Source organism: Dioszegia hungarica (assembly GCF_025882075.1).
Source record: "Dioszegia hungarica strain PDD-24b-2 chromosome Unknown MKK02contig_6, whole genome shotgun sequence".
NCBI classification, from domain to species: domain Eukaryota; kingdom Fungi; phylum Basidiomycota; class Tremellomycetes; order Tremellales; family Bulleribasidiaceae; genus Dioszegia; species Dioszegia hungarica.
In genome coordinates, this window is record NW_026515768.1 from 148,765 (window position 1) to 173,221 (window position 24,457).

General features: G+C 57.6%; 10 protein-coding genes across 10 annotated transcripts; 5 read left to right on the forward strand and 5 right to left on the reverse strand.

Moving 5' to 3' along the window:
- Nucleotides 1–282: 282 nt before the first annotated feature.
- Nucleotides 283–1,153, forward strand: MKK02DRAFT_42178 (uncharacterized protein; the record flags this gene model as incomplete). The annotated part of the gene is made up of 6 exons (XM_053091873.1): nt 283–347; nt 407–448; nt 492–602; nt 639–765; nt 814–987; nt 1,022–1,153. 6 exons carry the CDS (start codon nt 283–285, stop codon nt 1,151–1,153), a joined length of 651 nt encoding a protein of 216 aa, XP_052947584.1.
- Nucleotides 1,154–1,386: 233 nt separating this feature from the next.
- On the reverse strand, nt 1,387–3,839 carry MKK02DRAFT_31373 (uncharacterized protein; the record flags this gene model as incomplete). Its single annotated transcript, XM_053088272.1, has 6 exons — nt 1,387–1,505; nt 1,562–2,093; nt 2,185–3,272; nt 3,322–3,450; nt 3,501–3,623; nt 3,674–3,839. 6 exons carry the CDS (start codon nt 3,837–3,839, stop codon nt 1,387–1,389), a joined length of 2,157 nt encoding a protein of 718 aa, XP_052947585.1.
- Nucleotides 3,840–4,300: 461 nt separating this feature from the next.
- MKK02DRAFT_42180 (uncharacterized protein) lies at nt 4,301–5,629 on the forward strand (the record flags this gene model as incomplete). Its single annotated transcript, XM_053091874.1, has 4 exons — nt 4,301–4,542; nt 4,590–5,167; nt 5,242–5,354; nt 5,447–5,629. 4 exons carry the CDS (start codon nt 4,301–4,303, stop codon nt 5,627–5,629), a joined length of 1,116 nt encoding a protein of 371 aa, XP_052947586.1.
- Nucleotides 5,630–5,818: 189 nt separating this feature from the next.
- On the reverse strand, nt 5,819–7,397 carry MKK02DRAFT_22227 (uncharacterized protein; the record flags this gene model as incomplete). The annotated part of the gene is made up of 5 exons (XM_053086537.1): nt 5,819–6,555; nt 6,606–6,675; nt 6,751–6,971; nt 7,031–7,176; nt 7,228–7,397. The coding sequence occupies 5 exons, from the start codon at nt 7,395–7,397 to the stop codon at nt 5,819–5,821; spliced, it is 1,344 nt and encodes a 447-aa protein (XP_052947587.1).
- A 411-nt stretch (nt 7,398–7,808) lies between these two features.
- Nucleotides 7,809–8,553, forward strand: MKK02DRAFT_42182 (Rdx family-domain-containing protein; the record flags this gene model as incomplete). The annotated part of the gene is made up of 3 exons (XM_053091875.1): nt 7,809–8,041; nt 8,108–8,270; nt 8,365–8,553. The coding sequence occupies 3 exons, from the start codon at nt 7,809–7,811 to the stop codon at nt 8,551–8,553; spliced, it is 585 nt and encodes a 194-aa protein (XP_052947588.1).
- An 874-nt stretch (nt 8,554–9,427) lies between these two features.
- On the forward strand, nt 9,428–13,006 carry MKK02DRAFT_35916 (kinase-like domain-containing protein; the record flags this gene model as incomplete). Its single annotated transcript, XM_053089297.1, has 15 exons — nt 9,428–10,227; nt 10,255–10,396; nt 10,430–10,437; nt 10,465–10,502; nt 10,527–10,575; nt 10,597–10,790; nt 10,815–11,092; nt 11,165–11,276; nt 11,446–11,745; nt 11,914–12,026; nt 12,084–12,150; nt 12,210–12,298; nt 12,343–12,440; nt 12,495–12,636; nt 12,689–13,006. 15 exons carry the CDS (start codon nt 9,428–9,430, stop codon nt 13,004–13,006), a joined length of 2,748 nt encoding a protein of 915 aa, XP_052947589.1.
- Nucleotides 13,007–13,323: 317 nt separating this feature from the next.
- Nucleotides 13,324–14,263, forward strand: MKK02DRAFT_23029 (uncharacterized protein; the record flags this gene model as incomplete). Its single annotated transcript, XM_053086661.1, has 4 exons — nt 13,324–13,552; nt 13,808–14,036; nt 14,072–14,175; nt 14,217–14,263. Coding segments are annotated over 4 exons (609 nt in total), but the record flags the coding sequence as incomplete, so codon positions are not given.
- A 29-nt stretch (nt 14,264–14,292) lies between these two features.
- MKK02DRAFT_23011 (uncharacterized protein) lies at nt 14,293–16,443 on the reverse strand (the record flags this gene model as incomplete). Its single annotated transcript, XM_053086658.1, has 1 exon — nt 14,293–16,443. One exon carries the CDS (start codon nt 16,441–16,443, stop codon nt 14,293–14,295), a length of 2,151 nt encoding a protein of 716 aa, XP_052947591.1.
- A 1,867-nt stretch (nt 16,444–18,310) lies between these two features.
- On the reverse strand, nt 18,311–19,315 carry MKK02DRAFT_42185 (uncharacterized protein; the record flags this gene model as incomplete). The annotated part of the gene is made up of 4 exons (XM_053091876.1): nt 18,311–18,403; nt 18,450–18,813; nt 18,933–19,093; nt 19,139–19,315. The coding sequence occupies 4 exons, from the start codon at nt 19,313–19,315 to the stop codon at nt 18,311–18,313; spliced, it is 795 nt and encodes a 264-aa protein (XP_052947592.1).
- Nucleotides 19,316–20,001: 686 nt separating this feature from the next.
- Nucleotides 20,002–22,570, reverse strand: MKK02DRAFT_35918 (major facilitator superfamily domain-containing protein; the record flags this gene model as incomplete). The annotated part of the gene is made up of 11 exons (XM_053089298.1): nt 20,002–20,111; nt 20,618–20,824; nt 20,868–20,921; nt 20,966–21,067; nt 21,102–21,388; nt 21,423–21,614; nt 21,658–21,823; nt 21,859–21,973; nt 22,018–22,183; nt 22,218–22,291; nt 22,334–22,570. The coding sequence occupies 11 exons, from the start codon at nt 22,568–22,570 to the stop codon at nt 20,002–20,004; spliced, it is 1,710 nt and encodes a 569-aa protein (XP_052947593.1).
- Nucleotides 22,571–24,457: the final 1,887 nt, after the last annotated feature.

Consider the following 24,457-nt stretch of genomic DNA (forward strand, 5'->3'; position numbering starts at 1 on the left):
GGAAGAAGTGTATAGTTGGTAGTCTTAGCTTGTTGCAAATATAGGGAATTGACGGAATGAATCTTTGTGCAGCATACCTGTATCCGCTCTGGTTCTCTCGACCATCAATGCATCACTTGCCCAGGCCAGCTCGAAGAGGCAAATTCAGATGCCGTAAAACGGCGTGTTTCATCTTTGCTCAACATTCCTCATCGTGTGGCACAGCTTCGAAATATTTCCCTTCACTCAGCCAATCACACATATGACTCCCAGTCATCAGCATCACTTAGTCGAGTAAGCATAATGAACAAAGACGATGAATCACACACCACTGTGTCAGAGAGTGGGGGGCTCACGACTTCGAGCGAGTAAGTTCGAAATTCCAACCGTTTCGGAGTTTGGATGATGAAGGTTGATTAACGATCAGTGCGGGCGATGTTGGCCTTGTCGGTCCCTCCGCTCCCGCAGCGTGAGCTACCATCCTCTCGAAAGAAGGTCTCGCTGACATGCAGATCGACGAGCGTCAAGGTAGTCGCTAGCGCGTCGGCGTTGTCCTCGTCGGACAGATTCCGCGATTTGGGCAGATCAAAGCTCTTCGTAGACCGGGAGCCTGTGCTGAACAAGTGAGTTTCCATAGCGTGCGCAGCTGAATGAGATAGGCATATCCCGGAACGAGACTGGGACGTCGTCCGGATTGTGTGGAGTTTCGCGGAGGAGAAGTGGGGTAGGCCGATGAGCCAGGGAGCCCGGTCCGAGTTCATGAGGATCTTGGAGGGGACCTTGGGTGTATGTCTACTTCAGCTAAACCTGTTAGAAGTGGCGCTGATCACGCAGGGGGAACGGAAAGCTGCTGTCGCCTCTTTGTGCATCAGAGTCATGAAGTTCAGTGTGAACCTCGGCGACTTCACCGCGGCGACGTCCGAGGTGTTCTGGGGCACTCTCTTGACTGTGTTTGGCGAGCTTATCTGCTGGTGGTCCTTACAGAGCCAAATCATGGCTGAGTTACTCGTGAGTGTTTGAGAAGGCTGTGACTGATGAATAGGATTTCCGGGAAATGGGCATCGCCAGTAGAGCGCTCGTACTGTCGATACAACAGACTATGAAACGTCAGCGGGCTCTTCACGGCGCAGCAATGACTGCTGGGAAACTTCCTGTGTTACCGGGAAGGAAGTAGAGGTCATTCTTTGGCCAAGCTTGGGGTATCTGGCGGAGCGGCGGTACAATTAAGGGAATGATAATGTGTATGAATCCAACTACCATGTCTGACGGGGTCGAAAAGGCAGATGAGGGCTAGATCAATCGTCGACTCCCCTTGGCCCCCAGATCTCCTTATTGTGGGTTTGCCCCTTGCTGTCAACACCTTGCTTAAAGTCACACCTCCGAGTCTCCCTGTCCCCTATCTTCCTCTCATTCTGCATCCTCATTCACCTCGACCAGCTCCCCGGCCCACTCATCCATCGTAAAGATCCTAAACCTCCCATCCCATTTCTCCCTCTTTGCCGTCTCCCTCCAAGCTCTGGACAGCCCTATACCCAGTATCAGCTAATATCCACGGCCGAGCGAGGCGGAAGGTTCAGCTTACCAGAGCTAAACGACCACAACTCGACGTTCCACCCCCGCCCCACCGCCTCCCTCACCGCCCCCAGAAACCCCTCCTGGTTGAACTGCCCGCCCCTCGCGTCTCCCGTCGCTAGCACCATCGTACTCCCCTTGACCGCCTCGACCCGATTGATCGTCTGGAGCATCTTGAGCGTCAAGATCTCATCCACCCCCTGCTCCTTGTATCGCCGCGTTCCTGCTCCGCCCCCTCCGCCCAGCGCACCCGCTACGGCGCGCGGAACAGCCTTGGGCACGAGCTTGGTCGATGACGCATCGGCGACTTCCGACTCGTATATCTCGACGCGCTTCAGGACCGAGACCTCCCAGTGCAGGCGCACGAGGGGGTCAAAGTCTTGGTGGATAGGCGAAGAGGCGACGAGGTGGGATGAGCGCGTAGGTCGACCTCGGCGGAGAAGGAGGGAGAGGCAGGGGAGGGAGAGGATGCGTTGATGTCGGGGGGAAGGGGGAGAGGGGAGGAGTATAGATAGTGCATGAGTCCATGGAGGATGTTGGAGCTATAGTCAGTTGTGGCGATGTAGGTACTCACTGATCGACAAAGATATGGACCAGTCCCTCCTTCTCTCCACCTCGGTACCCTAGACCCACCTCCCCATCCTTCAGACGCCGCTTCATCGCGCCTACGCCCCCCTGCCACACGACATCCCCTTCCTCCCCATACATCCCCTCCTTACTCGCCAGCGCCGCTTGAATTCCCGCCTTGTCCATATGGAACACCTTCGGCAGCGTTCTCGACAGCGTCTCAAACGACGAGGGCGTCATCGACATGGACACCTTGTCCTCCGGCTCCACCGTTTCCTCCGGGGGCGGTAGCTCTGGCGGCGCGTGGGGGAGGATGAATGCGCTCGCGAGCTCGAGATAGAGTCGCTCACGCATCTGCGCCAGTGCTTTCTGCAGCAAGACCCGGTCCATCCGCGTCGAGAGCTGCGGGAGGTCAAAGTTGGCGCGGACCTCATTGATGAGTTGGACGCCTTGTTTGCGGTCCGAGAGGGTAGGAAGAAGATCCCGTATAACAGGAGGTAGGAGGTGGCCGCTGGTATTGTGTAGCTTGGATGCGAGCTTGAGCTTGTCGTACATCTCGCGACCGTGCATTTCGACGACGTCTTCCAGGAATTGAGAACGAGGAAGGGGTTCGAGCGGGGGTGTCTCGGCGCGCGATACGTCCGTATCGACGGGAATGGGCCGGCGAGTGATTCGGACCCCTTGTCTGGCGCCGCGCCGACCGGGACGGCGGATAGTGACGATGCGCGCGGTAAAGTCGCGGGGCTTCCGCGGACCGAGGGAGGGGGTCGCCGTAGTGGTTTCGGTGGAAGTGAGAATACCGGAGGCGAGGGAAGGGGTGGAGTGCGCCGATTCGTTCCCATCCTGCGGTTCGAGGTGAGGCAGGGGAGTGGGATTGACTTTGGCCGGTGAGGATATGGGATGAGGCGCAAAATCGTGCGCGATGACAGGGGCAATGGCGGGTTCCGACTCGGCCGACTCCCCGCCGGTGGTCAAAGGAAGCGGATTCTCCCCCTTCTCGTTTGATGCCCCCTTCCCCGAAGGCGACCAATCCGCCGATGCGTACCCCTTCTTCCGCCTGTTCGACTTCCTCCCTCGCTTGACCTTGCCTTCAAGCGCGTCGTTTCTTTTCCCATCCTCAACGACTGGCGCTGATCTATCGGTCGGCAAAACCGCTATTCAGTCAGCTTCGTTTCAGACGCTCCAGCCGTCCGCATAGCTCACTTGATGACTCTGAGTAGCTTGAGTCCTCCTTGGCCCTTTCAGAAACTTCTCCCTTGACCTCGTCTCCAAGCGCGTCGTCGCCTTTTCCGTCCTCATCGACCGGAGCTGAGGCGTCGATTGACAGGACAGCTGCCCGGATCAGCTTCCGTCCCAGTACCCGATCTATCCTCATGACTTACCTGATGACTCTCCATCGCTAGGTTTCTTCTTTGCCCCCTCAGTCTCCCGCATGAGCTCTTGCACTTCATCGCTCTTTCTGTCCCCATCAACCTGTGGCGAACTCGTATCGATCAGCTGGACAGCTATTCTGATCAGCTTGGTTCTAAGCATTTGAGCCTCCCTCGTAACTCACCTGACGCCACTGCAGAGCTCGTCTCCTCCTTCACCGCCTCAGCGACGTCTGGCTGGCTCACAAAGCCCAGCTTGACCAAATCAAACTCCTCTTCCACCTCCAACGTCCGCTCGATCCTCTTCGATCCCCTTTGCTTCTCGCCGCTTTTCCCGCTTATCGTCGACATCATACACTCGGCAGCTCAATAAAGAGTGGCTGCAACGGGAACTCGGGACCGTATTGACTAGGACAGATAGACAGTGTATCGTGTAAAGGGAGAAAGGAAGATCGGCCGTCTCAAGGTTGAGCAAAGATGAAATCGCTTCTGATGACGTCACCCTCTAATTACCCGATCGGGACGATGAAACCGTATTCGCCACCCGATATTTTTTCGCCTGATTAGATAAGAAACTGATTTCAGGGGCAGAAGCTTAAGGGTGTGTCACTGATTAGCAATTAGCTCAGGACCGATTGGAACGAGGGAGTGGAGGTGAAAAGAAGGCGGTGCGGCTAAGGTAGAGTAGTCAGCAGCACACAAAGTCAAGTCAGCAAGGCCTCAGCTTCTTTGAGGAGATCTAGAGGAGCTCTGTAACCCCCTGCATATCTCCAAATCGACCATCTCCTTCATCCCTCCTCCCCGTCACGACGATGCGTGCACCATCAAGAAAAGCTCGACTCCCGCTCCTGCTCTTGGCGCTGGTCGGGGTCGAGGCGCTCCGCATAGATCGACGGCACTCTGACGTCGGATCAGCCTCGGCCTCGCTGTTGTCCATGTCCAGTGCCAGTGCAGCTGTGGCTTCGAGCAGCGCTGTAGCAAGCTCCGCCTCGACACTCTTGGGCAGTACCAGCGGTATCCCGGGCTCCAGCGCAGTATCGGCCAGCTCAAGCAGGTATGTCTTTGGACGCTGGTACGATTGCTATACTGACATTCTACCAGTTCAGCATCGGCATTAACGTCAACCATAAGCGCGGCCCCTTCCTCTAGCTCAGCTGTGCCCGTCTCGTCCTCTTCGGCAGCGCCTTCTTCCTCATCCTCTCCTTCGTCATCTTCCCCGGTCTCGACCAGTAGTGAGCCGACCTCCTCGATCGGTCAGGTATCGAGCAGTACAGTCCTCTCGTCCTCTTCAGGATCATCCTCCGGCTCTATCGCAGTATCTTCATCTGCGTCTGGGACACCTACGGCATCTTCAACCTCATCCTCAGAACCACCATCTTCCTCCGTGCCCATCTCAACCACCGCGCTCCCATCTGACGCCTCCTCGTCATTGTCCTCTTTCGCCCCCTCCTCCACATCCACCACACCACCCACCTCTATCCCCTCTTCCTCGTCCTCTCCCCAACCCAGCTCCACCCTCACCCCCGCCGCAGCCCCCGCCTCGTCATCCACACCGCCCCCACCCGTCTTCACCCAGACGTACACCGCCACCGCCCCCGACGGGTCCGTCTCGGTCGGTACAGAGACCCTGACAGTGTATGTCACGGCATCACGGGCTAGTCAGACTGCAAATGCGCCTGGTAAGTCCCGGATCCACTGTTTTCCACCGTCTACTCTCGAATCACAGACGGAAGGGTCACCGCTGATACACCAGCACCTGTAGTTACGGTCACCAGAACAGCCACGGATACGAACGCCGGCGGGGACGTATGGGTCACTGTCACCCGTACTCAGGGGACAGATACCGCCGGAGATTTTATCGTAGCTGTGAGTACTAGTTTGACCCTTCAATTCCTATCCTCATTCCTCTCTGCGCCTTCCGGAGATGTCACAGCGGGAACGTCAGCTCATAAATATAGACAATCACCTCCGTCGTCAGAGTCACAGTCATACCCCCCAGCACCCGCACAGAAACGATCACCGGCGACGTCGGGCAGCTACAGCGGAGCGCTGCCTTCCGCGTAGCTCGAGGAGAAGGTATAGGATGGGCGATGATATTGGGTCTGGGCGGGGTCGCGATCGGGGCGGGATGGATCGCTTGATGACTTGTTCTCGTATAATGATGAGTTCTTGAGCTTGGGGGGCGACAGGCCAGAGCAAACTGTAGCTATTAGTATCCATTCAGCCAACATGCAACGATGTCACGATGCCGCGATGCCATGATGGCGCATGTAACGTGTCCATCAGAATACTTCTTCCTTCTAGTGTACCCCTCACCGCGCCGTACAGCTCTACTCTGCTTTGGCGCGCTTCGACTCCCTCTCGCCTTCCTCATCCGCACCCCGCTTCTCCCCAGCCAAAGCGGCCACGCTAGCCTCTACCACCTCTGCCGCCTTCTCCGCCGCTGCCCCCGCCGCTTTCTGTACCGTCTCCGCCACTTCCCCGGCCTTCTTTGTCGCATCGTCCACTACCGCCGCTGCCCCTGCCCCCGCCGCGGCCCCCGCCCCCGCAGTCGCCGGAGCTGCCGGAGCAACCGGCTTCTTCTTCTTCCTCACCATCCCGCTCAAATCATTGACCGGTCCCTCATCCTTCCCCGCCATCCCCGCTCCACCAAACGCCCCACTCCCACTCCCCTCTCCCAGTCCATCACCCACCAAATGCCTTATACCCTCCTCTACCAGCCCCTGCCCCTCTGGCGCACTCTTGAGCTCCTCCACCTTGACTTCCAAATCCCCAATCAGCTCGTTGATGTCCCGCATCTCCTTCTCCTTTTCCCCCTCATTCAACCTCGCCAGATCCGGATTCTCCATTTCGGTCGAAGGCCGAGCGAGGTCCGTCCGTCGTGCTTGGAACGAGGAGAGTGCGGCCTGGACGTGCGATAAAGCGTCGGCGCGGCGGGAAGGGAGGAATTCGAGCGCGGTGCCGAGTGTGAAATGGAGAGAGGCGAGGATGCGGGACGAGGGGTGGTGGTGGGGCGTCAGGAGGGCCAGGGCCGAGGTATAGTCGGATACGGCTTGTGGGAAGTTTTCTGGGTGATCAGCAGAAGCCTGCCGAGCCTGAGGGAGGACGCAAACGTACCCGTCTCACAGCTGATATCGCCTAGTGCCTGATAACACTCGGCCAGGTCCAATTGCGCCTTCTTGACCTCCTCCCCTCCCGCCCCATTCTGTCCAGCTCCGGACTCAGCAGCCTTCCCCTTCCCCTTCCCCGTCCCCACTGCCACTGAGGCATCCTCGATGATCCGCAGGTATATCGTCCGCGCCACGTCCAGCACCTCCCACGCGGCATTATAGTCGTCCTCTGGTTCTTCGTCCGCTTCTCCTTCTGCGCTCTGAGCGGGCTCTTCTTGAGGGACATCCTCCCCTTCGGCCGCGGCGGCTGCTTGGGCGGCAGCTTCAGCCATGATTTCGGGATCGGCGGATTCGATCAGTGTGGAGGGACCTCCTTCGTCTATATCATCAGCTCTGCTCTACTATGGCCGAGATAAATTCATCGCAGTCAACGGAGCTCACCCTCGTCCTCTTCCTCCCGCTTGGGCTCTTCCTTCCCCATCACCCCACTCTGGCTGACCGCCAATTCAAACAAAGCCTTCCCGTACGAAAGCAGCAAAGGCGCCATAGCGGGGTCTTGATCACCTACGATCCCGCGCCTGAGTGTCAGCTTCTCAATGACAGCGTACGACTGCCTGCACTTAGCTCACATGATGTCGAGCGCATCGGCATACTTAGCAACCCCCTCCTCCCACTGCTTTAGCGCAATCGCCTTCTTTCCTTCCGCGATAAGCACATCCGCGTCAGTTTTGGTAGTCACCACCGTAGGAGTGGACTCGGTCGACGCGATACCAGAGGGAGGGACGGATGAGTCGGGCATGAGGGTCCCGGTCGGTGTGGGGGCGGATTCGGTAGGTACTTCTGGTTTGGGCTCGAGAGGGGCGGGGGCGGTCTGGTCGCTGTGATGTCAGCTCGGCTTTGATTTCCGGAAGTCAGTGCTCAGCTCACGAAGTGCTCATGATGTTGGTAGTCTGTAGGTAGTGATAGCGATAGGTAGTGCAGAAGTGGGGAAGGACATAGCAGAAGGAGAAGAAGCGAATTTTGGCTGACGAGAGACGCGTTCAGTCAGTCGCGTCGAGGCGTCGAGGGACAGTTCCGACGGAAGCCACGCACGGAGATTGGATGACTGCCCGAAGTGCTTGAGCCTGATGCAATGAGCCGCAGAGCTTCGAGCAACTCATCGTTCTACCTTGACTTGTCCCCTACTTACTTCGTCTTTGTCCTGATTACAATGTCTACCGCCAAACATGAGGTCTGCGTCGACTGCGATCCGCCCAGAAATGACGCTTCACACGGGTCCCGAGGCTCAGCGCAGCCTTCTTCGCATTCGCAAGCGCAGGCTGAATCATCCACGTCCACCTCCGCCTCCGCTACCGCGGCACCCTCAGCGCCCAGTGCGGATATGCAGCCCCCATCAAAGGTATATCCGGCGATCACCATAGAGTTCTGCGACCGGTGTAGATGGTGCGTGTCCTACTGCAGTCGCTCACATACTGATCAAGGGCTGAGCGCTGAGCTGAGGATATACAGGGCACCCCGAGCGACCTGGATCCAGACTGAACTGTTCTTGACGTTCCCCACGCCGACTATACAGTCTATCACGCTTATACCGCTGAAAGCGGAAGAGACGGGTGGGAGGTTTAGGGTCTGGTTGGATTTGGGGGATCGGGTGGAGATGGTCTGGGATAGAAAGGTGGGTTACTCTTTCATACACTTGATCGAGGGGTTGACGGGCAACCGCAATCGCTATGGTCTCGCATCGTGCTGAGTCGGCGCTGACGCTACAGACTGAAGGCGGCTTCCCAGAGCTCAAAATCCTCAAGCAGAAAATAAGAAATCTCGTTTCGCCAGATATGGGCCTAGGGCACTCCGATAAGGCCGGAGCGAATGGACATGGGGCTGTGACTATCCCAAAAGCGGGGGAGGAGGTGGCTGACAAGGCGGAGGTCAAGGCGGTAGATGCAGGTCAGGGATGAGCGTGAGCCGCGCGGGAGGACAAGCATTGAGGGGAAGATTGGTTCATGAGGGGTCGAGGGATTGGTATTGGTCTCAGACTGTATCAATAGTATCTACCTGTCGAATCTTCACTTGTCCCATAGCGCCCGATCTGAGCTGGCGCTGAGCTGCCTGCCCAAATCTTTCTATGCTCGCGCTCTCCCTCTCCCCCTCCCCGGCTGCAGCTCGCCCGGCGACCTTACGGCATCGGAATCCAGACCTCGTTCGCCCGCGTTGTTCTCGACTTTGACTCTTGGGCATTCGCAAAGTCGCAACGATCGCAACCTTTCATTCTATCGTACACCTCCACACACATCTCCACTCTACAGCTCAGGGAGAGCCACGCCACGAACGTCTTTGTCGAAGAGGAGTCGTCCGAAGCGCTTCCGCCGAAAGCTATCGCGAGCTTGACGACGCGAACAAGCTTCCGGGCTTCTTTCGGCTGAACGGATTGCTTGATCAGCACCACTTCACGGCGGCAGAGTGCGGTCAACGGCTGGACATAGCTCTCATCTCGGTTAAGGAAGACTTTCGTTCGGCTCGTTATCGCTTGGGCAGCTGGACAGCCAAAAGCTGGACCGCGGGCGTCAGCGGAGAGGACACACACATACCTCGCTTTGGGGTATCAAAGGCGTGTGGGGCGCTTCTCTCGTCTACAGGTTGCGACGAGCCAGTAAGCTGCAGGTAGGTGAGCTACTGTTCTCAAAGTGCCGACCACGATCAAGCTGACATATGCAGTATCATCGCTCTGACCAGAGCTCTCGGCCTCAACGTTGATCAATCCCCTTGACCGCCATGTCCTCCTCCACCTCCCCATCCCGCTCGGACGTCCACCTCGCCGTCACTCCCTCCGACATGCCGACTGCCTCAACCTCCCGCCCAGCATCACCGGGAGGTGATGGTATCGATCCCGAATCTGGCACTGGAACGGGTACGGTATCGCGCTGGAAGAGCGTGTTTCGGATGGGAAAGGGGAGTCAGCGGGCCAAGGAAGGAAATGGGCGGGGGACGATACTAGGGCAGGGGCAGGGGCAGCAGGATGGGCTGTTCGCTAGGACTGGAGAAGAGGAGCAGGGCGCGCAAGTGGGCGTGGACGCGGAAGAAGGCAATGGAAACGGAAATGGGAACGGAGTATCGCCGATCAACCCGAACCTCCTCTCTCCGTCCCTGGGGAGCTCAACTTCTGCGGCCCCGTCATCTTCGCCTACTCGGCTCTCCGCTCCAGTACCCCACTCTCCTGATGTCGGAGCTGGTGCTGTCAGCTCCGGATCCAGCCCAAACGTCCACCTCTCCCCCGTCGTCCTTCCTCTGACGAGCACCGGCCCCTCTCCAGGCCCCACTTCCGCCTCCGCGTCCACATCCACATCTGACGACCAACGCCCCTACGCCCATTCCGCATACACCTCGGACTCACGGGACCGCTCCTCCTCCCACTCCTCTTCCTCTCGCCAACCACCGTCCCATCATGCCTCTGCGCCCGGCGCGGCCCCTTCCGGCTCGTCCACGCCACACCGCTCTCCCGGCCCATCGGGGATGCTCGGTCTCGGCGGCTTCAAATCCCGTTTCTTCTCCTCCCCCAATCCCTCCACTTCCACTTCCAGCTCCAGTGGCGGCGGCGGCGGACCCTCGGAACGGGACCGAGGCAAGAAGGAAAAGTACAAGGGTCTCGGAAGAGTCGCTAGAGTCCCCACGGGCTCCAGTGGTCGATCTGGCTCAAGCTCCACTTCTTCCTTCTCCGCTTCGGCGTCGACATCGGCGGCCGGCGCGACATATACCCAACCATCACCGGCGCCTATGACACCCGCCAAGACGCCCCGGCCGCGCGTCGACAAGAGCACCGGGAGCAGCTCGCCCGAGAAGAAGGGGTCCGCCGCGGCTCGCTTTCTGCGGAGGGTCGCTTCGGCTCCCAACGCAAAAGCGCTCTTTGGGAGTGGGAAAGGCGGGGAAAGAGAAGCTGTACCGGATATCCCACCGTTACCTTTACCAGCGACAGCGACAGCAATGTCCGCCTCTCCAACCAAAAGCAAACAATCTACACTGTCCCCGTCGCCCCATCTGGTCATTACGGACGCCGTACCCGATGCCAATGCCGATATCGACCTGTCATTGTCTGAATCACCCACCAAGACGCCCAAATCCTTGAGCGGCAGCCTGAAAGGACGCTCTACGTCTAATCGCGGATCACCACGGACGTCCCCCTTGCCCAGTCCGAGACCGAGTCCGGGGCTCGCTTCCCCTTTAGGGACGGACTCGCCATTCGTTCCTACCGGATCAAACACGCTGTCGCCAGGGACACCCGTACCCGGTCGGAACCGGGCCTTGACGGCAGGCTCGGCCTCGGTGTCAGGTACGCCTGCGCGGGTCAAGGAGATGCAGGGTTTGGGACTGGGATCGCCTATACCTACCCCGGGTCAGAGTCCGGGTTCGGTGGAGGCCGCGCCGGGAGGAGGGAGTCGGGATAGTCATCATAAACAGGTGTTTAGGCGGACGTACAGTTCCAACTCTATCAAGACGCGATCGGTGAGTTGATCAACTCAGTGCAATAGGTGGTGGTGGTGATGAGGGATGGGGATGAAAGGCTGACGCGCGCAGGTCGAGGTCACGCCGAGCTCATTCCAGAAGATCAAGCTGCTAGGGAAGGGAGATGTGGGCAAGGTGTATCTGGTGAGGGAGAAAAAGACCGACAAGCTGTATGCGATGAAGGGTGAGTTTGTTTCACCTGGATTTGCGCATCTCTCCAGCTCTCGACGTCTCCTCATCGTCATCATCTTTCCCCCGGCAGGATCCACCCCCCATCTTCCTCTCTGGTCTACCACCAGAGTCTCACTGCCTCCATACTTCGGTCACATCTGGATCAATCGCTAATTCCCCAGTCCTCTCTAAAAAGGAAATGATCAAGCGCAACAAGATCAAGCGCGCGCTAGCCGAACAAGAAATCCTCGCCACCTCCAACCACCCCTTCATCGTCACCCTCTTCCACTCGTTCCAATCCCCCGACTATCTCTTCTTCGTGCTCGACTATTGTATGGGCGGCGAGTTCTTCCGGGCGCTCCAGACGCGACCGGGCAAGTGTCTGTCCGAGGAACACGCCAAGTTTTACGCGGCGGAGGTCATTGCCGCGTTGGAGTATTTGCATTTGAATGGGTATATCTATCGGGATTTGAAACCTGAGAGTGAGTCTGAGTCCGGGGCAAGCGGCACGCGGAGGGAAGGATTAGGGAGGGTGGGAGCAGGGGGAAGAGAGGAGTAAGGGCGCATGAGAGCTTGAGGAGTCGGGAGGTTAAAGGCGCCAGACGGGAGCGAGGAGAGGGGAAAGGCAAGGGAATTGAGCTGACTAGCAGATATACTACTGCATCAGTCGGGACATATCATGTTGTCGGATTTCGACCTGAGTAAGCAGTCGGGAGAGCCAGGAGGGGCGCCAGCGACCATCAAGCAGAATGGGCCGAACGGTGTGAGTTGCGCTGCTCTCGTATTGCGTTGTCGAGGGCCGTCAAGCTGACAATGATAGACAATTATGGTGGACACAAGATCGTGCATTGCGGACTTTAGAACCAACTCGTTTGTCGGTACGGAAGGTGAGCTCCATCTTCGCTGTACCTTGGGATCCGAAGTGAAAGAAGCTGACGAGAGCCAGAGTACATCGCGCCTGAGGTCATCAAGGGCAACGGCCATACTTCTGCTGTGGACTGGTGGACGCTCGGTATCCTCGTCTACGAGATGATCGTGAGCTATGTGACACACATGTGTTGTATTTAGCTGACTCTCAGTTCGCCACTACTCCGTTCAAGGGCCCAAACCGGAATGCCACCTTCGCCAATGTGCTCAAGAACGAAGTGACTTTCCCCGATTCCGCCCCAGTGACAAGGTGAGCTACAAGCTTCTTGGTGGGGCTCATTTGAGGTCCAAGCTCACCTGTCAGCTTTTGCAAGTCCGCCATCCGCAAGCTGTTGATCAAGGATGAACACCGGCGACTTGGGTCCAGCTCCGGCGCTAGCGAAGTCAAGCAACACAAGTGGTTCAACAACATCAGCTGGGGATTGCTACGGCATATGACACCTCCTGTACGTCTTCTCCACCCCTTAATTTTCCTTGTATCCTCAGCTGATATCCAAGATCATACCCGCCGAATCAAACGGTATTGACGCCATCAACTTCCGTACCCTGCGCGACTCCAAATCGATGGATTTCGAACGCCATTCGACCTCGGCCGAAGCGCTTGGTGATCTTATTCATGCCCAGGCGGGCTCGCCGAGCGTCATGGCCCCGGGAACGCCGGGGATGTTGACGCCGAGAGAGCTTGTGGGGGAGGGTGTGAGCGCGGGTTCGGGAGGGCAAGGATCGGGAGGCGGGGCAGGAGGAGGCGGGCTGGAGGCGGAAGTCAATCCGTTTGGGGAGTTTAGTAGTGTCACGAGAGATGTGGGGGATTGGTAGCTGTAGCTATGTAGAGCTTTTACCAGGGGTCATCGAGCTGGGCGTCTTAGCTGTACGCCGTGCGGCCGGAAGGGCTGTACATAGTACACGCAGGTTGTGATCAGTCGCTGAGGAATGTTGAATTTTGATCCCGCCTGCCAGGTGTTGCTGCCTCTGCTCGGCTCAACGCGTCTTTCCAGTCCAACATCCATCCTACCTTGACCAGTTGATCAATAGAGCCGCCCGCCTTCACGCCAGAATGGTGAGTGCCTAGGGATCTCTACATTAAGCCGACTGGAAATTACCAGGCCGCGACCGCTGGGCTCCAGCTAACATAACAGTCCAACCTCTCCCTCTACACAATAACCGCCCTCCTCATCCTCGATACGGATGGCCAGCGTGTACTCGCCAAATACTACGCACCCCCTCATCAAGAGCATGCGGGCCAGGGGCTGGTGGCGGATCTGAATGTGGGACCAGGGGGACCGGGGATGACTGGGTTGACGGGGACGAAGGAGCAAAAGGTGTTTGAGAAGGGGGTGATGGAGAAGATTAAGCGGGGCGGAGGTGAGTCTTTAAGCGATCAGAAAGAGGGAGGAGGAAATGGATAGGTGGGGAGATGCGGCGGGGTAAGGGAGTGGGAGAGACAGGGTGAGGCGGACTGGCGAGGCGCGAGGATCTGGACGGATTGAGAGGAATGACGGCCCAGCCTGTGCGGGAGTGGGGGCTGCGCTTGGGAGTAGCGGCTCCTCTGTGGCCATTCTACAGAATCTCTTGCGAGCTGCAGATCTTGACAGATAGGACGTACCCGCTGACTCCTAGGTGATATCCACCCCTTACCTCCCCACCTAATCCTCACCAAAACATCCACCGACCTCCACTTCATCCTCGTCGGCCCCTTATCAACATCCAACGAGCTTATGCTCCAACTCACCCTCAATGCCTTCCACGACGCCGTCTCTTTGCTCCTCCGCGGACAGATCGAGAAGCGGAATGTACTGGAGGGGCTGGACCTGGTATTGCTCGCAGCGGACGAGACGGTCGATGATGGGTATGTCCCGTCACTCAAAGCAGGGCTGACGACAGAATCATCCTCGAGACGGATGCAGCGGCGATCGCGTCGAGAGTGTCCAGACCAAAGGCTGATACGACCGATATAGTCATCAACGAGCAGACACTTCTCAGCGCATGTAAGTTGCTCCTTCAAGGTGAGGGTCGGCGCTAATGACAGATTCGACAATGAAGGAGCGCATCACACAGCGGATCGGTCAACTGTAGATTGTATAAGATGCTACGAATAGATACAACTAACTACTCTTCTTCGCACTACGCTGCCGTCTATGGAACATGACTAACGCTACGACCTTGGTATACTTTCTATTCAGCCTAAACAATACCGCCCTCGGCGTCGTCTTCTTGACCTCCCCATCCACGTCCCTAATCGGCGCCCCTCCAAACCTCGGCAAAGCCACTTCCCCCGCCCCTTCCTCCGCGTCCGCGTCCTCCTCGCTGCCCCCCAGCGCCATCCACGCCCCTCTATTCAGATCCTGAAGCTGACTATACGCGTGCTCCAGGACCGACAAGGTAAGGAGGGACGGTCTCCAGAGCACATCGCTAGGCCGCCAGTGCCGTAGAACGCCCGAGTCGATGGACCCTCGGGCGCGGGACGGATCCGTAAGGAGTGCGCCCACGCTGTACCGCTCTTCATGCCGCCGATTGTTGGTCCGCGCGGGAGGCGAAGTTGGGACGTCCTCAACCGCCGGGGCTTCCTCTGGCGGGGGTAACAAGCCAAACGCCGTCTCCCGCATAGCCACCACCCGCCGCTTTTTGATCTCTTCCCACCTCGGCAACAGGATGTTCTCGACGATGGAGAACGCCCGATCGACATCTCCCGTCCGCGCCAGAGCGGTAGCGTAGTGATTATAGTTCTGGGCGTCAAAGCCGAATCCCGCCTTTTGGACGGAATCCCATACCCGCCGGACGTCCAGGTATCGGCCGGCCGAAGCGAGCGCATCGAGCACGATGGAGAGAGGCATGCAGAGAAGATTGTCCCGCGCCCGGGAGGTGGGTTTACCGCCGAGAAGATCGGAAGCGGTCTGTCGCGAGGTGACGCACGCAAGCTCGAACGCCTTCTCCCAGATGGCCATGACTGAGTCGGTCCGTCCCGCTTGGCGATACGCGTCCATAAGCCGCGTATAGAGCGGAAGGGTAGGTTCCTCCGCCGCTAGCTCCAGGTACTCTTCTGCCCGCCCGAGCTGTCCTGACGCGCCCGACATGGACACCAATGGGCCGTACATGTTCTCCCTGGCCGCTGCGCGTCCTCGCGCCGCCCCGCGGATATGCCACGCAGTAGTGTCGAGCGACTCGGCAAACTGCGTGGCCTGCTCCAACCCGCTAGATCCCTCGATCTTCTTAAACGCCCCCATGATCATCCCGTACGTCACGCTAGACGGGATAATCCCCCTTTCCAGCATGTCGTCGTATGTCTCCCGAGCTTCCCTCCGGCGTCCGGTCCGCATGTACCCGTGAAGGAGGATGGAAAAGTGGTACACCGAAGGTTGCGGCGCCCGGCTCGACGCTGCCGCGGCGTCGTCCATCTCGGAGAGGAGCTGGTAGGCCAGGGGGATCTCGTCATTGTCCACCGCCGACTGCATGGCGAGCGACCAGAGGTATGACGTTGGCCGCTCGATCCGCCGGAAGATCTCTATCACCCGTTGCGTAGGGATTGAGAGCAGGATGTACGCCTTGAGAATAACGCTGACCACGTCTGGGACGTTTTGAAGGTGATTGGGTATTCCGTCCCACCGCTTCGCTGCCTCCAACCATTCCCCAGCTTCCACCTCGGCATTGAGTACCGCGCTGTACGCAGACGCGTCCGGCCGGATCCCGCTATCCTCCATCAACCCAAAGACGTTCCGCGCATTTTCCGCATCCCGCGTATTGGCAAACAGCGCAATGAGCGACGTGTACGAGGCGATATTGGGAGTGAGACCAAAGTCGGCCATGCCGTCAAACAGCTCGACCGCAGGGTCCGCATTGACGTTGGCGGCGTACATGCCGAGCATCTTGTTGACGATAGTGACGGAAGGACGGACCGCCATGAGCTTGTCAAAGACATCACGGGCGGAGGGAATGTCATTGGCGGCAATGTGGGCAGTGAGGAGGAGGGATAGGGCGTCGGGATGGTCCACCCATCCGAAAAATTGGCGGAGCTGGGTGTCGGCGACTTCTGGATTGTGGAGCTCGAGAGTCCGCCGGAGAAAGTTGGTCTTGTCCCGAGAGGTGGGATCGAACCGCTTTGTCAGGACACTCCACGTCCGGCGGACCTCGAGGACGTCAAAGTTGCGCGATGCGTGCTCGAGGACCGCCGAGAGGGCCGAATGGGGGAGGGAGGCGAGATCGGTCTGGAGGTGCTGAACGACACGGGCGGCGCCGTCGTGATCAGCAGCTGCTGTCATGGCGGACAGAAGCTTGACTGCGACGCCGCTAGGAAGGGGGAGTTGCTCGTCCGTGATGAGGTGGAACAGTTCGCCGCAGCGGTCGAGATGGCTGATGTCTCTGGATAGAGCGGCGAGAAGCACCGCTCCCATCCATCGAGTATCCCGATTACTCCCGTCCAGCCGTCCCTCTAGCCATCCCGCCGGATCTGGCACCTCCTGCAGCGCCCCCAGCCATATCCTCACCATCCTCGCGTCACCCTTCCGCAAAGCGCGTGACTCACTCCCGCTGAGAAGCAGGGTCCGAAGCGGTCCCCCGACGCTCACCGCCACATCCAGCAGCTCGACCACCTTTCCATCCTGTCGATATGCGTTGACAAGCTGGTCCAGCATGTCCAAAGACAGGTCTGACCGGACCTCCGCCCTGGCTGAGCCAACCATCTGCCGCACGCCAGCGCCGAGTGGCCGACCGGCGTCCGCCCAACTCCCTAAGTCCACCCATGCCATTGCCTGGACCATCGCCGCAAGGACGCCACCCCTGGTCTTGCTGCGCTTGATGTCCCCCAGCAGAGCATTTGCCTCCCTCTTCTGCCCCAGCCGAGCCATCGCGTACCCCCGGATGGACTGCGCGAGGGGCACGAGCCCCTGTTCCAGCTCCGCCACGCTCTTCAAAGCCAGCACATTCCCCAGCTGACCAGCCAGCCATGCCCATGTGGACGGTTCCGCCTGATCCAGCCAGATCGGCCAGACCGCCTCGAGCGTCGAAACCCGGGCTAGGTGGCAGGGGACGCTTTTGGACGCTTCGAATTCCGCGCGGATGTCAGATGGAGTGGGGTTGGATTGCAAGAGGAGCTGCAGGGAGTGGGGCAGTTGGGTCCACTCCGGCGGTTCGAGAACGGGCTGGAATGGCTGACGCGCGGTGGATGGAGGGTGGTGGATGATGGGGTCTTGAGGAGCCGAATGGTATTCCGGCTCGGCCAGAGCATATGCAGCGGCTCCGTAGGACCGACTTGCAGAGGCGTCGGCTGTCATTCGTACCTGCCTCATCTGCTGCAGGAGTCAGCCAGCACCTCCTATCCATGGAGCTCAGACTTACCTTCAGAGCAGCAGTGTTCGACCGCTGAGGCTTTGCAGAGAGCGACAAGCTGCGGGTTGCCCATATCGCTCCCGCCTTGGACGTCGAGGGCAGTCCAAGGGAGGCATCGCGGACGAGGCGAAGTAGGTGGTGGCCGCCCGCAGACCTCAATGAGGGGAGGCGAGGGGCGGACATGGGGATCGGCGCTAAAAGAAGGGTGTGAGTGGATGGTCTGAGGGATTTCCGAGCTTGAAATTGCGGGAAGGAGATAAAATCGATGGATGCGCCTCTGGTGCTAGTGTATAGGAGAGCTCGAGCTGATGCGGAGCCCGCTGTGGAGCTGTTGAAAGGTACAAAGACAAAGGTGACGATGGCCAGAAACCAAGTTCACAAAGATCGACAATTTAGATTCCGTCTCCGTCAATGGCGTCCACGTGTGGCACTGCAGATGGTGGGTGGCGAAGAGATACTGGGGTTGATGCAAGTGTGCTTGATCTGATAAGGCGAGCCGTACCTGCCCGTGGTCTGCAAACAGCGCACTCCCTGTTTGAGCGGTAGCGACTGGTAAAGAAAACAGAAATTGTCCATTGCCAATGTAAGTGAAGATACCTAGTTAAACCAGAGAAGAGTCCTCCAAGCACTCCCACCACCCATCCCAGCAACGCGCCTTGTACAGCGCTATGCTTATCCCCAGCTCAAAAGGCAACGCACTTGCCCTTTGAACATGTCATACGTCCAAGAGCTGAACCACGTATGGCGGAGCAGCTAATCATGTTGTCAGCTCATGATATACCGACGGCAAGCAGATCGAACTCACTCTTGACCTTTGGAGATATCTTCGTCGGCGTTGAAGTCTCCGTGCATACAGCCGCCACAAGATTCGAGCTCGCTCGCAACATCTATACACTGGATTCGTCAGCAGCAGCTCGTGATACGGGTGTCAGGTGCTCACTTCATACCCTGACGTGCCCTGGATCTTACACGCACGCAGACCTTTTGGACAGAAGGCCTGCTCCCGCATCGCTGCCTGATACATGCGCTCGCGCAGACGACGTCTGACCATCCCCCCAGCGCTCGGCCCGAGGTTGGTGTTGGCGTTGGCGCGATTGTAGACGTGATATCGACCTGACGCGCATACCGTACGTTGGGACTCGTCTACGGCCTTCGCCTGATTGTGGCTGGCGCACCGGCAAAAGTAGTTGCTGAGATCGATCGAGATTCGGGTAGCGCCGGGGCATCTTTGGAAGCATTGCTCGACTCCCTGAGTAGAGCCGATGAAGAGCGATGAAGAGCAAGTTGCTGTCCGAATTGCTGGCCTGTGGTTCAGAGTAACATCCGATGGAAGAGTAGGTGGATTTCGAAACAGAAAACTAGGCGAGGGAGTCAGCATGTTTGGGCGTGACAGAGACCTCTGTAATAGGCGGTACGTACTGACAGCTGTGACGCATCACATTGACCGGACGTTTCCGAGGCAGTGCTTCCCCCTGCTGTCCTGACGGCGCTTGTGGGTGGGATGGTGTTGCTGCACAGGCATTTGAGCGCGCCGCCAGAGTCGCCAAAGAACGAGTATGTGTACGAGTCGGCGAAACATGCAGCCTGAGTCTTCAGCTAACGATAGTGTCGACACGGGCGATAACTCACCGCACAGTCGACAGCGGAGACGATCCCCTTCGCTCCGACATTCTCTGTAAAGGCGGAGGTAGGCTGGTAGCTGGCATCGACGCAGCCAACGTACGCGGATTGTCCATTGCCTCCGCTGTATGCGATGGCCGAGCTTAGACTGGCAATGGCGAAGGGCAAGTAGGATAGAACGAACATTGTCCTGGATATCGTATCGAGGTGGGGGGAGAGAGGATTTGTTGTGGATGCGGATGAGGGATGGAGATGACTCCTCCATATATATCTCGCTTTCTACCCATCTCCGAGATGGCCGGCGTAGCGTGAGAGCCTCAGCCGGCGCAAGGAAAAGTGACAGAGCTTGACCTGCCTATCTTGGAGTTGACGCTCGAGTTCGGCTCAATTGATGGACGATCAGTACGTACGCTTTATCAGGGATCTACCTGAGTGAGTGGATCCGCCGATCCGCCTCCGGTCCGGACGCCGTTCGGTTCCAGATATTACGCGAGGAACCCTGAGATCCGGTGCCTATGTATACCGCAACTATCGGTATTTGAGGGGTAGCGCTGAAGCAATGAGTAACGAGTGGGGCAATGTTGCATCACACCACCACGCCAGATAAGACAAGATAGGGAAATAGAGCCGCGGCGGCACGAGCGAGGCAGCTGAGAGATTATGATAAAGTCAGGCACGTCTAACCCTACTTATGCCATGGCAACCAGTCCGAGGAAGCGAAGTGGAAGCGCGATGTTTCAGCTGTTGTTCCGCATGGGTCACTCGTCACAAGTTCGAGAGGAGAAGACAGCCCCCTTTGCCGGCTGGAACACCCTCCGCTCTTCTCAGATCTCAAGTCAAAGGTCTGGTATACAGAACATTATGCGAGGAAATTACCAGGAGCCGAGATGTGCAAATGGCGGCCGCTGCCATGCTTGTTTCTCGAGACCGGCTTGCGCGGGCTTGTGCGGGGCGAGGACTGGCGAGGACGATGCGAGCGTTGCTTATGGAGTAGCGGCAGCTCGCTATACTCTCGCTATGCCTCGGCGCCGTGGCGCTAGGCTTCTAACGGTCAAACGGCTTCAGACGGACCCCAGAAAGCCTCACTAAGCTTAAACCGGAGCAAGATAGACCGAGCTTTTAGCGATTTTAAGCCTTAACCAGTCCTTAACCCTTCGAGGGCTGCTCGGCCCCGATGCGATAGGCACGGCGTCAGGGAATGCAACGTTAGGCCGAGCTGCCTGATCCGGGATTCCAATCCACGGTCTGAGTCCTCTGCATCCGCCAGCTGACAGCGCAGGAGTCAGGTACAGCACGATCAGCGTTACATACATGCAAAATTCCTTGCTCGCAGGCCAACCGAGAAGGTACATAGTCGACTTGATCTAATTTGAACAACTTTGAAATCCGCGGGCCGGACACACGAGACATACCGCCGGCCTTGCTCGGATTGACCACTTAAGCTGACATGAATCAGCCCGGACCACACTGAAGTTAGATAGTACTCACAAAGATAACGGAAGTGCAAGTTCTGCTTGTCGGTGACGTCCTCGTAAGTAGTGACGTTGGGGTCGTATCGCTCATCACCATCGGCAAAGAGCTTGTCGCGGCGTTTGTTGGGGATGGTGAAGGTGAGACGCAAAGCGAGAATGACGAGGATCTCGGCGATACGGGAGATCATGCAGACGATGATGCCGGTGGTGTAGCGTGGTGCCTCTATATGGTTAGCGTGATCTCTTTAGGCAGGGGTGTCACATACCAGCTTCGAAGAACGCGTACGGCCCGACAATATTGCCGACTCCAACACCGACAACTATGAGATCAGCTTGGTTCTGCTACCAGCAGCAACAGACTCACAGATGATAGCGGAGAGGAGGAGCTTCTTGGTGTTGCCGCCAGTGTTTCCGGTGACGATGGACAGACTGAGCGAGAAGACAGCGTTGGAAGCACCGGTAAAGTCTATCATCAGCTGACGTCCCTCGCAAAGACTCACAGTAACCAAGCAGCTTGGTCCCCTGGTTCTGCCCATACGCCATCATGGCAAAGCCGAACACCGGGATACAAGTCACCGCGGCCATGAGGTATGTCCGGATATTGTACTTGGCGGTCTTGTGATTGATCCAGATAGCGGCGACGATGAACAGAGTCTGGCTGAGACCATACGGGATCTGGAGGAGGGTGGTGTTGAGCGTGTTGAAGCCAAAGCCGCGGGTCATGAGGGTACCAAAGTTCGATGTTCCGCCGTTGGGGATATTGGCAGTGAGACCGAGGAGGAAGTAGCTATCCGTCAGCGGGGCCAAAGCGCGAAACGTACAGGTAGGTCTTGACATCCAGAGCAGTCTCCTTGACTTGGTCCCACTTGGTCTGACGCTTGTCGACAGCGTGGTAGTCGGCCCGCTTGCGCGACATGATGACGATCTTTTCCTCCCGGGTGAAGCGCTTGGTGCTGTAGGGCGAGTCGGGAATGATGAAGCCCATGACGATACCCCAGACAGCGCAGGCGACACTGGCAGTCAGCACTTAGTACTCGCAAAAGGGAATATACTTACCCGATGATGATAAACTCGTAGCGCCATGCGGGGATGGAAGCTTTGATCTGCCCAATACCGTAGCCGATCATCCCGCCCAGCCCGATTCCGATACCCTGCGAGGCGTACCAGCACCCAGTAACGATAGGCTGCTGGTTACGTGTGAACCACATAGCAGTGATGGCCACTGAGAGGTCAGCAGATGTCGAAAGGTGGACTCACTGAACCCAGGCTTGGCGACCGCTTCGAAAGCACCAGAGACGATACGGAGAATGAGCATGTCCTTAAAGTCCTTAGCACCGCCCTGGGCAATGAGGAAGGCACCCCAGAGGAAGATCTGATCATCAGCTTAGCACGAAGTGGGAACCTAGCATGACTCACATTGACGGCGAGGTACTTGGACAGGGGGAACTTGGCCATGAGGAGGTTACCGGGGATGGCCCAGACGAGCCAACCGACGTAGAAGATGGAGGAGAGGGTTGAGTATTGGGTGCCCTTGAGCCCGAGGTCCTCTCTGATACCGAAGAGAGCGGCATAAGATAGAGTACTGACTATCAGCTGTGACCCCCAGTCCCTCTCACGTTTTGTCGACATAGTAAAAGATGTAGTCCATGCAGAGCGCGGGGACGATGAGCCAGAACAACTTCTTTTCAAGCTGCACGTCAGCATTGACCTCCAATCGTGGCGAAAGACTTACACGTCGTACTTGAACAGGATCAAGCTCCTCCTGGTCCTTCTTCGCGACATCCCTGATGAACTCGTAGCTCGGGTTCCGCCTCAACAACTTGCGTATCCCCACCCGTGGCTGATCCTCCTGCGCATCATAGTCGACGTCAAGATCGCGCTGCTTGAGGCTGTCGGTGTCCTCCACATGCTCCGCGTGGCCCTTCTCGACCTGCTCGATGGTGTGGATGTCGGCGGTAGGCTTAGACATGGTGAGTGTGTCAGTGAGGATGTGGGGAAGAACACTGGATCTCGGGGCCCATACGGGGAAATATATACCCTCTCCACCTGCATTGCGTCGAGGGAGGAATCTGTAGGTATCCACCTCTGATAAAGCGCTAGTGCAGTGGATCAAAGTGATCTGCAGGCGGCATACCTCGCGCCAAGAGACCGGTAAAGGCGCCAAGAAATATCCATTTGCAACCTGAAGTGGGGAGTTGGGCGGCCCGGCACAGAGATCCACCCCGCCAGGTGGGTCAGCCTTCACGTGTGAGTCGATGAGATGCAGAGATGGCCCTGACTTCTGGAGTGAGCGTCGAGTATGATGTCAAATGAAAGGCTGTCAACAGTCACAGGCAGAGGATCTGGGTCCTCCCTCTGCTTCCGTCGGAAGATACCAGATCCGGATTTCCACATCGATCCGGGCTGGCGCTCCTCCTCCTTGATCCCTGTGTGACAGAACAGCCCCGTCGCAATCATATGTGCGAGTGGACTCATCACGGATCCGCCATTGAGTTCATTGCGGTCAGAGTTGTAGCGAGTGCATCGGCCTTAATATTGTAGGGGCTGTAAGACCGGGATCGCTGGGGAAATTTGTGGGATTCCCGACGAGGAATGAGTCGCACTCTTTTACGGCATGGATCCTTGTGGCAGTCTGTCCGCCCTAGCGGAGCAGCGTAAATCACGTTCCTGTGCCAGATCTGCGTGCGAAGGCATCTTGCGAGTCGACAGCTGCTGCGGTAAGATCTAACTACTCTCGTGAAGACCAGTGGGGCCGCTTGGGCAGGAGCCCACTCGGTACGGCGCCTGAGGCCTGAACAGTAGAGAGGGAACATAATAAGGCGCCTCAAATATCCACGTGTCATCCGGATCACCACTAGATGTACAGGAAAGCTCACGGCAGCGAAACAAGCGAATGATGACAATCCGGCTGCATGTGTGATCATATGATATGACAGGGTATGCAGCGACGCCGCGTATCACTCGCTGTTGACAGCCTCCAGCTTACGCCGCGCAATCTCCAGTAGCCGATACATCAGATCCCTCTGCATTGCGCCCAATCTCGTAGACTTCGCCTCGTCTGCATCAGTGAGAGTGGTGCCTTTGTTCTTGGCCTTGTCAATCATCCCTTGCGCAAACTCCACTTGCTCCTGACAGGCCTCAAAGTCCTGCTCATTGGTCTCGCCCTGCTGGATCTCGGTGTAGAGCTCTGTAGCAGTTGTGTAGTGATTGAGAAAACCGTCCGGGAGATTGCTGGGGTCACTCGTGGAATCAGACGGGGCTGTAGAGGACATGGTGAATGATGAGGATCGGAGGACAGGCTGTACTTGGAGGGGTCGATGAAGGATATGTTAGAGGGATGGGATTGTGTATGCTGGTGGGAATGGCTACAATATAGGGAATGGTGCTCCTGGTCGATGTAGGCTACCTATATATATGTCGAGTTGGTGTAGCTGGAGGAAACAAAGGGCTACTTTGCCAGCACGAGCTCACTTTGGACGGCCGCGATTGGAAGGCCGCCGATCGCTTAAAAGCGCAAAATCAGCGGAAGGCGTCTTGAAGCGCTGTCTGAACCTGGACTAAGCGAGCTTGAGCACGCGATACACGCCTTCCATGGTCTCGCTACAGTCCCCGACGATACATGCAGATCGCGGCGGAACCGCTGTAGATCGTCATCATGGCGTCTACGAAGGCTTTCGGGCGATGCTACTTTGGCGCGCCACAGGACAGCATATCTGCCCTCCAGCTACCCCTTCAACACAATGACAATTCTTTCTGGTGAAGGAAGGCTAGGCCTGGCATTGCAGCAGTCATACGTGCATATCTATCGAACAGCCTCGGTAAATATAAAGATCTCCATCATGAATGTCTTCCTACG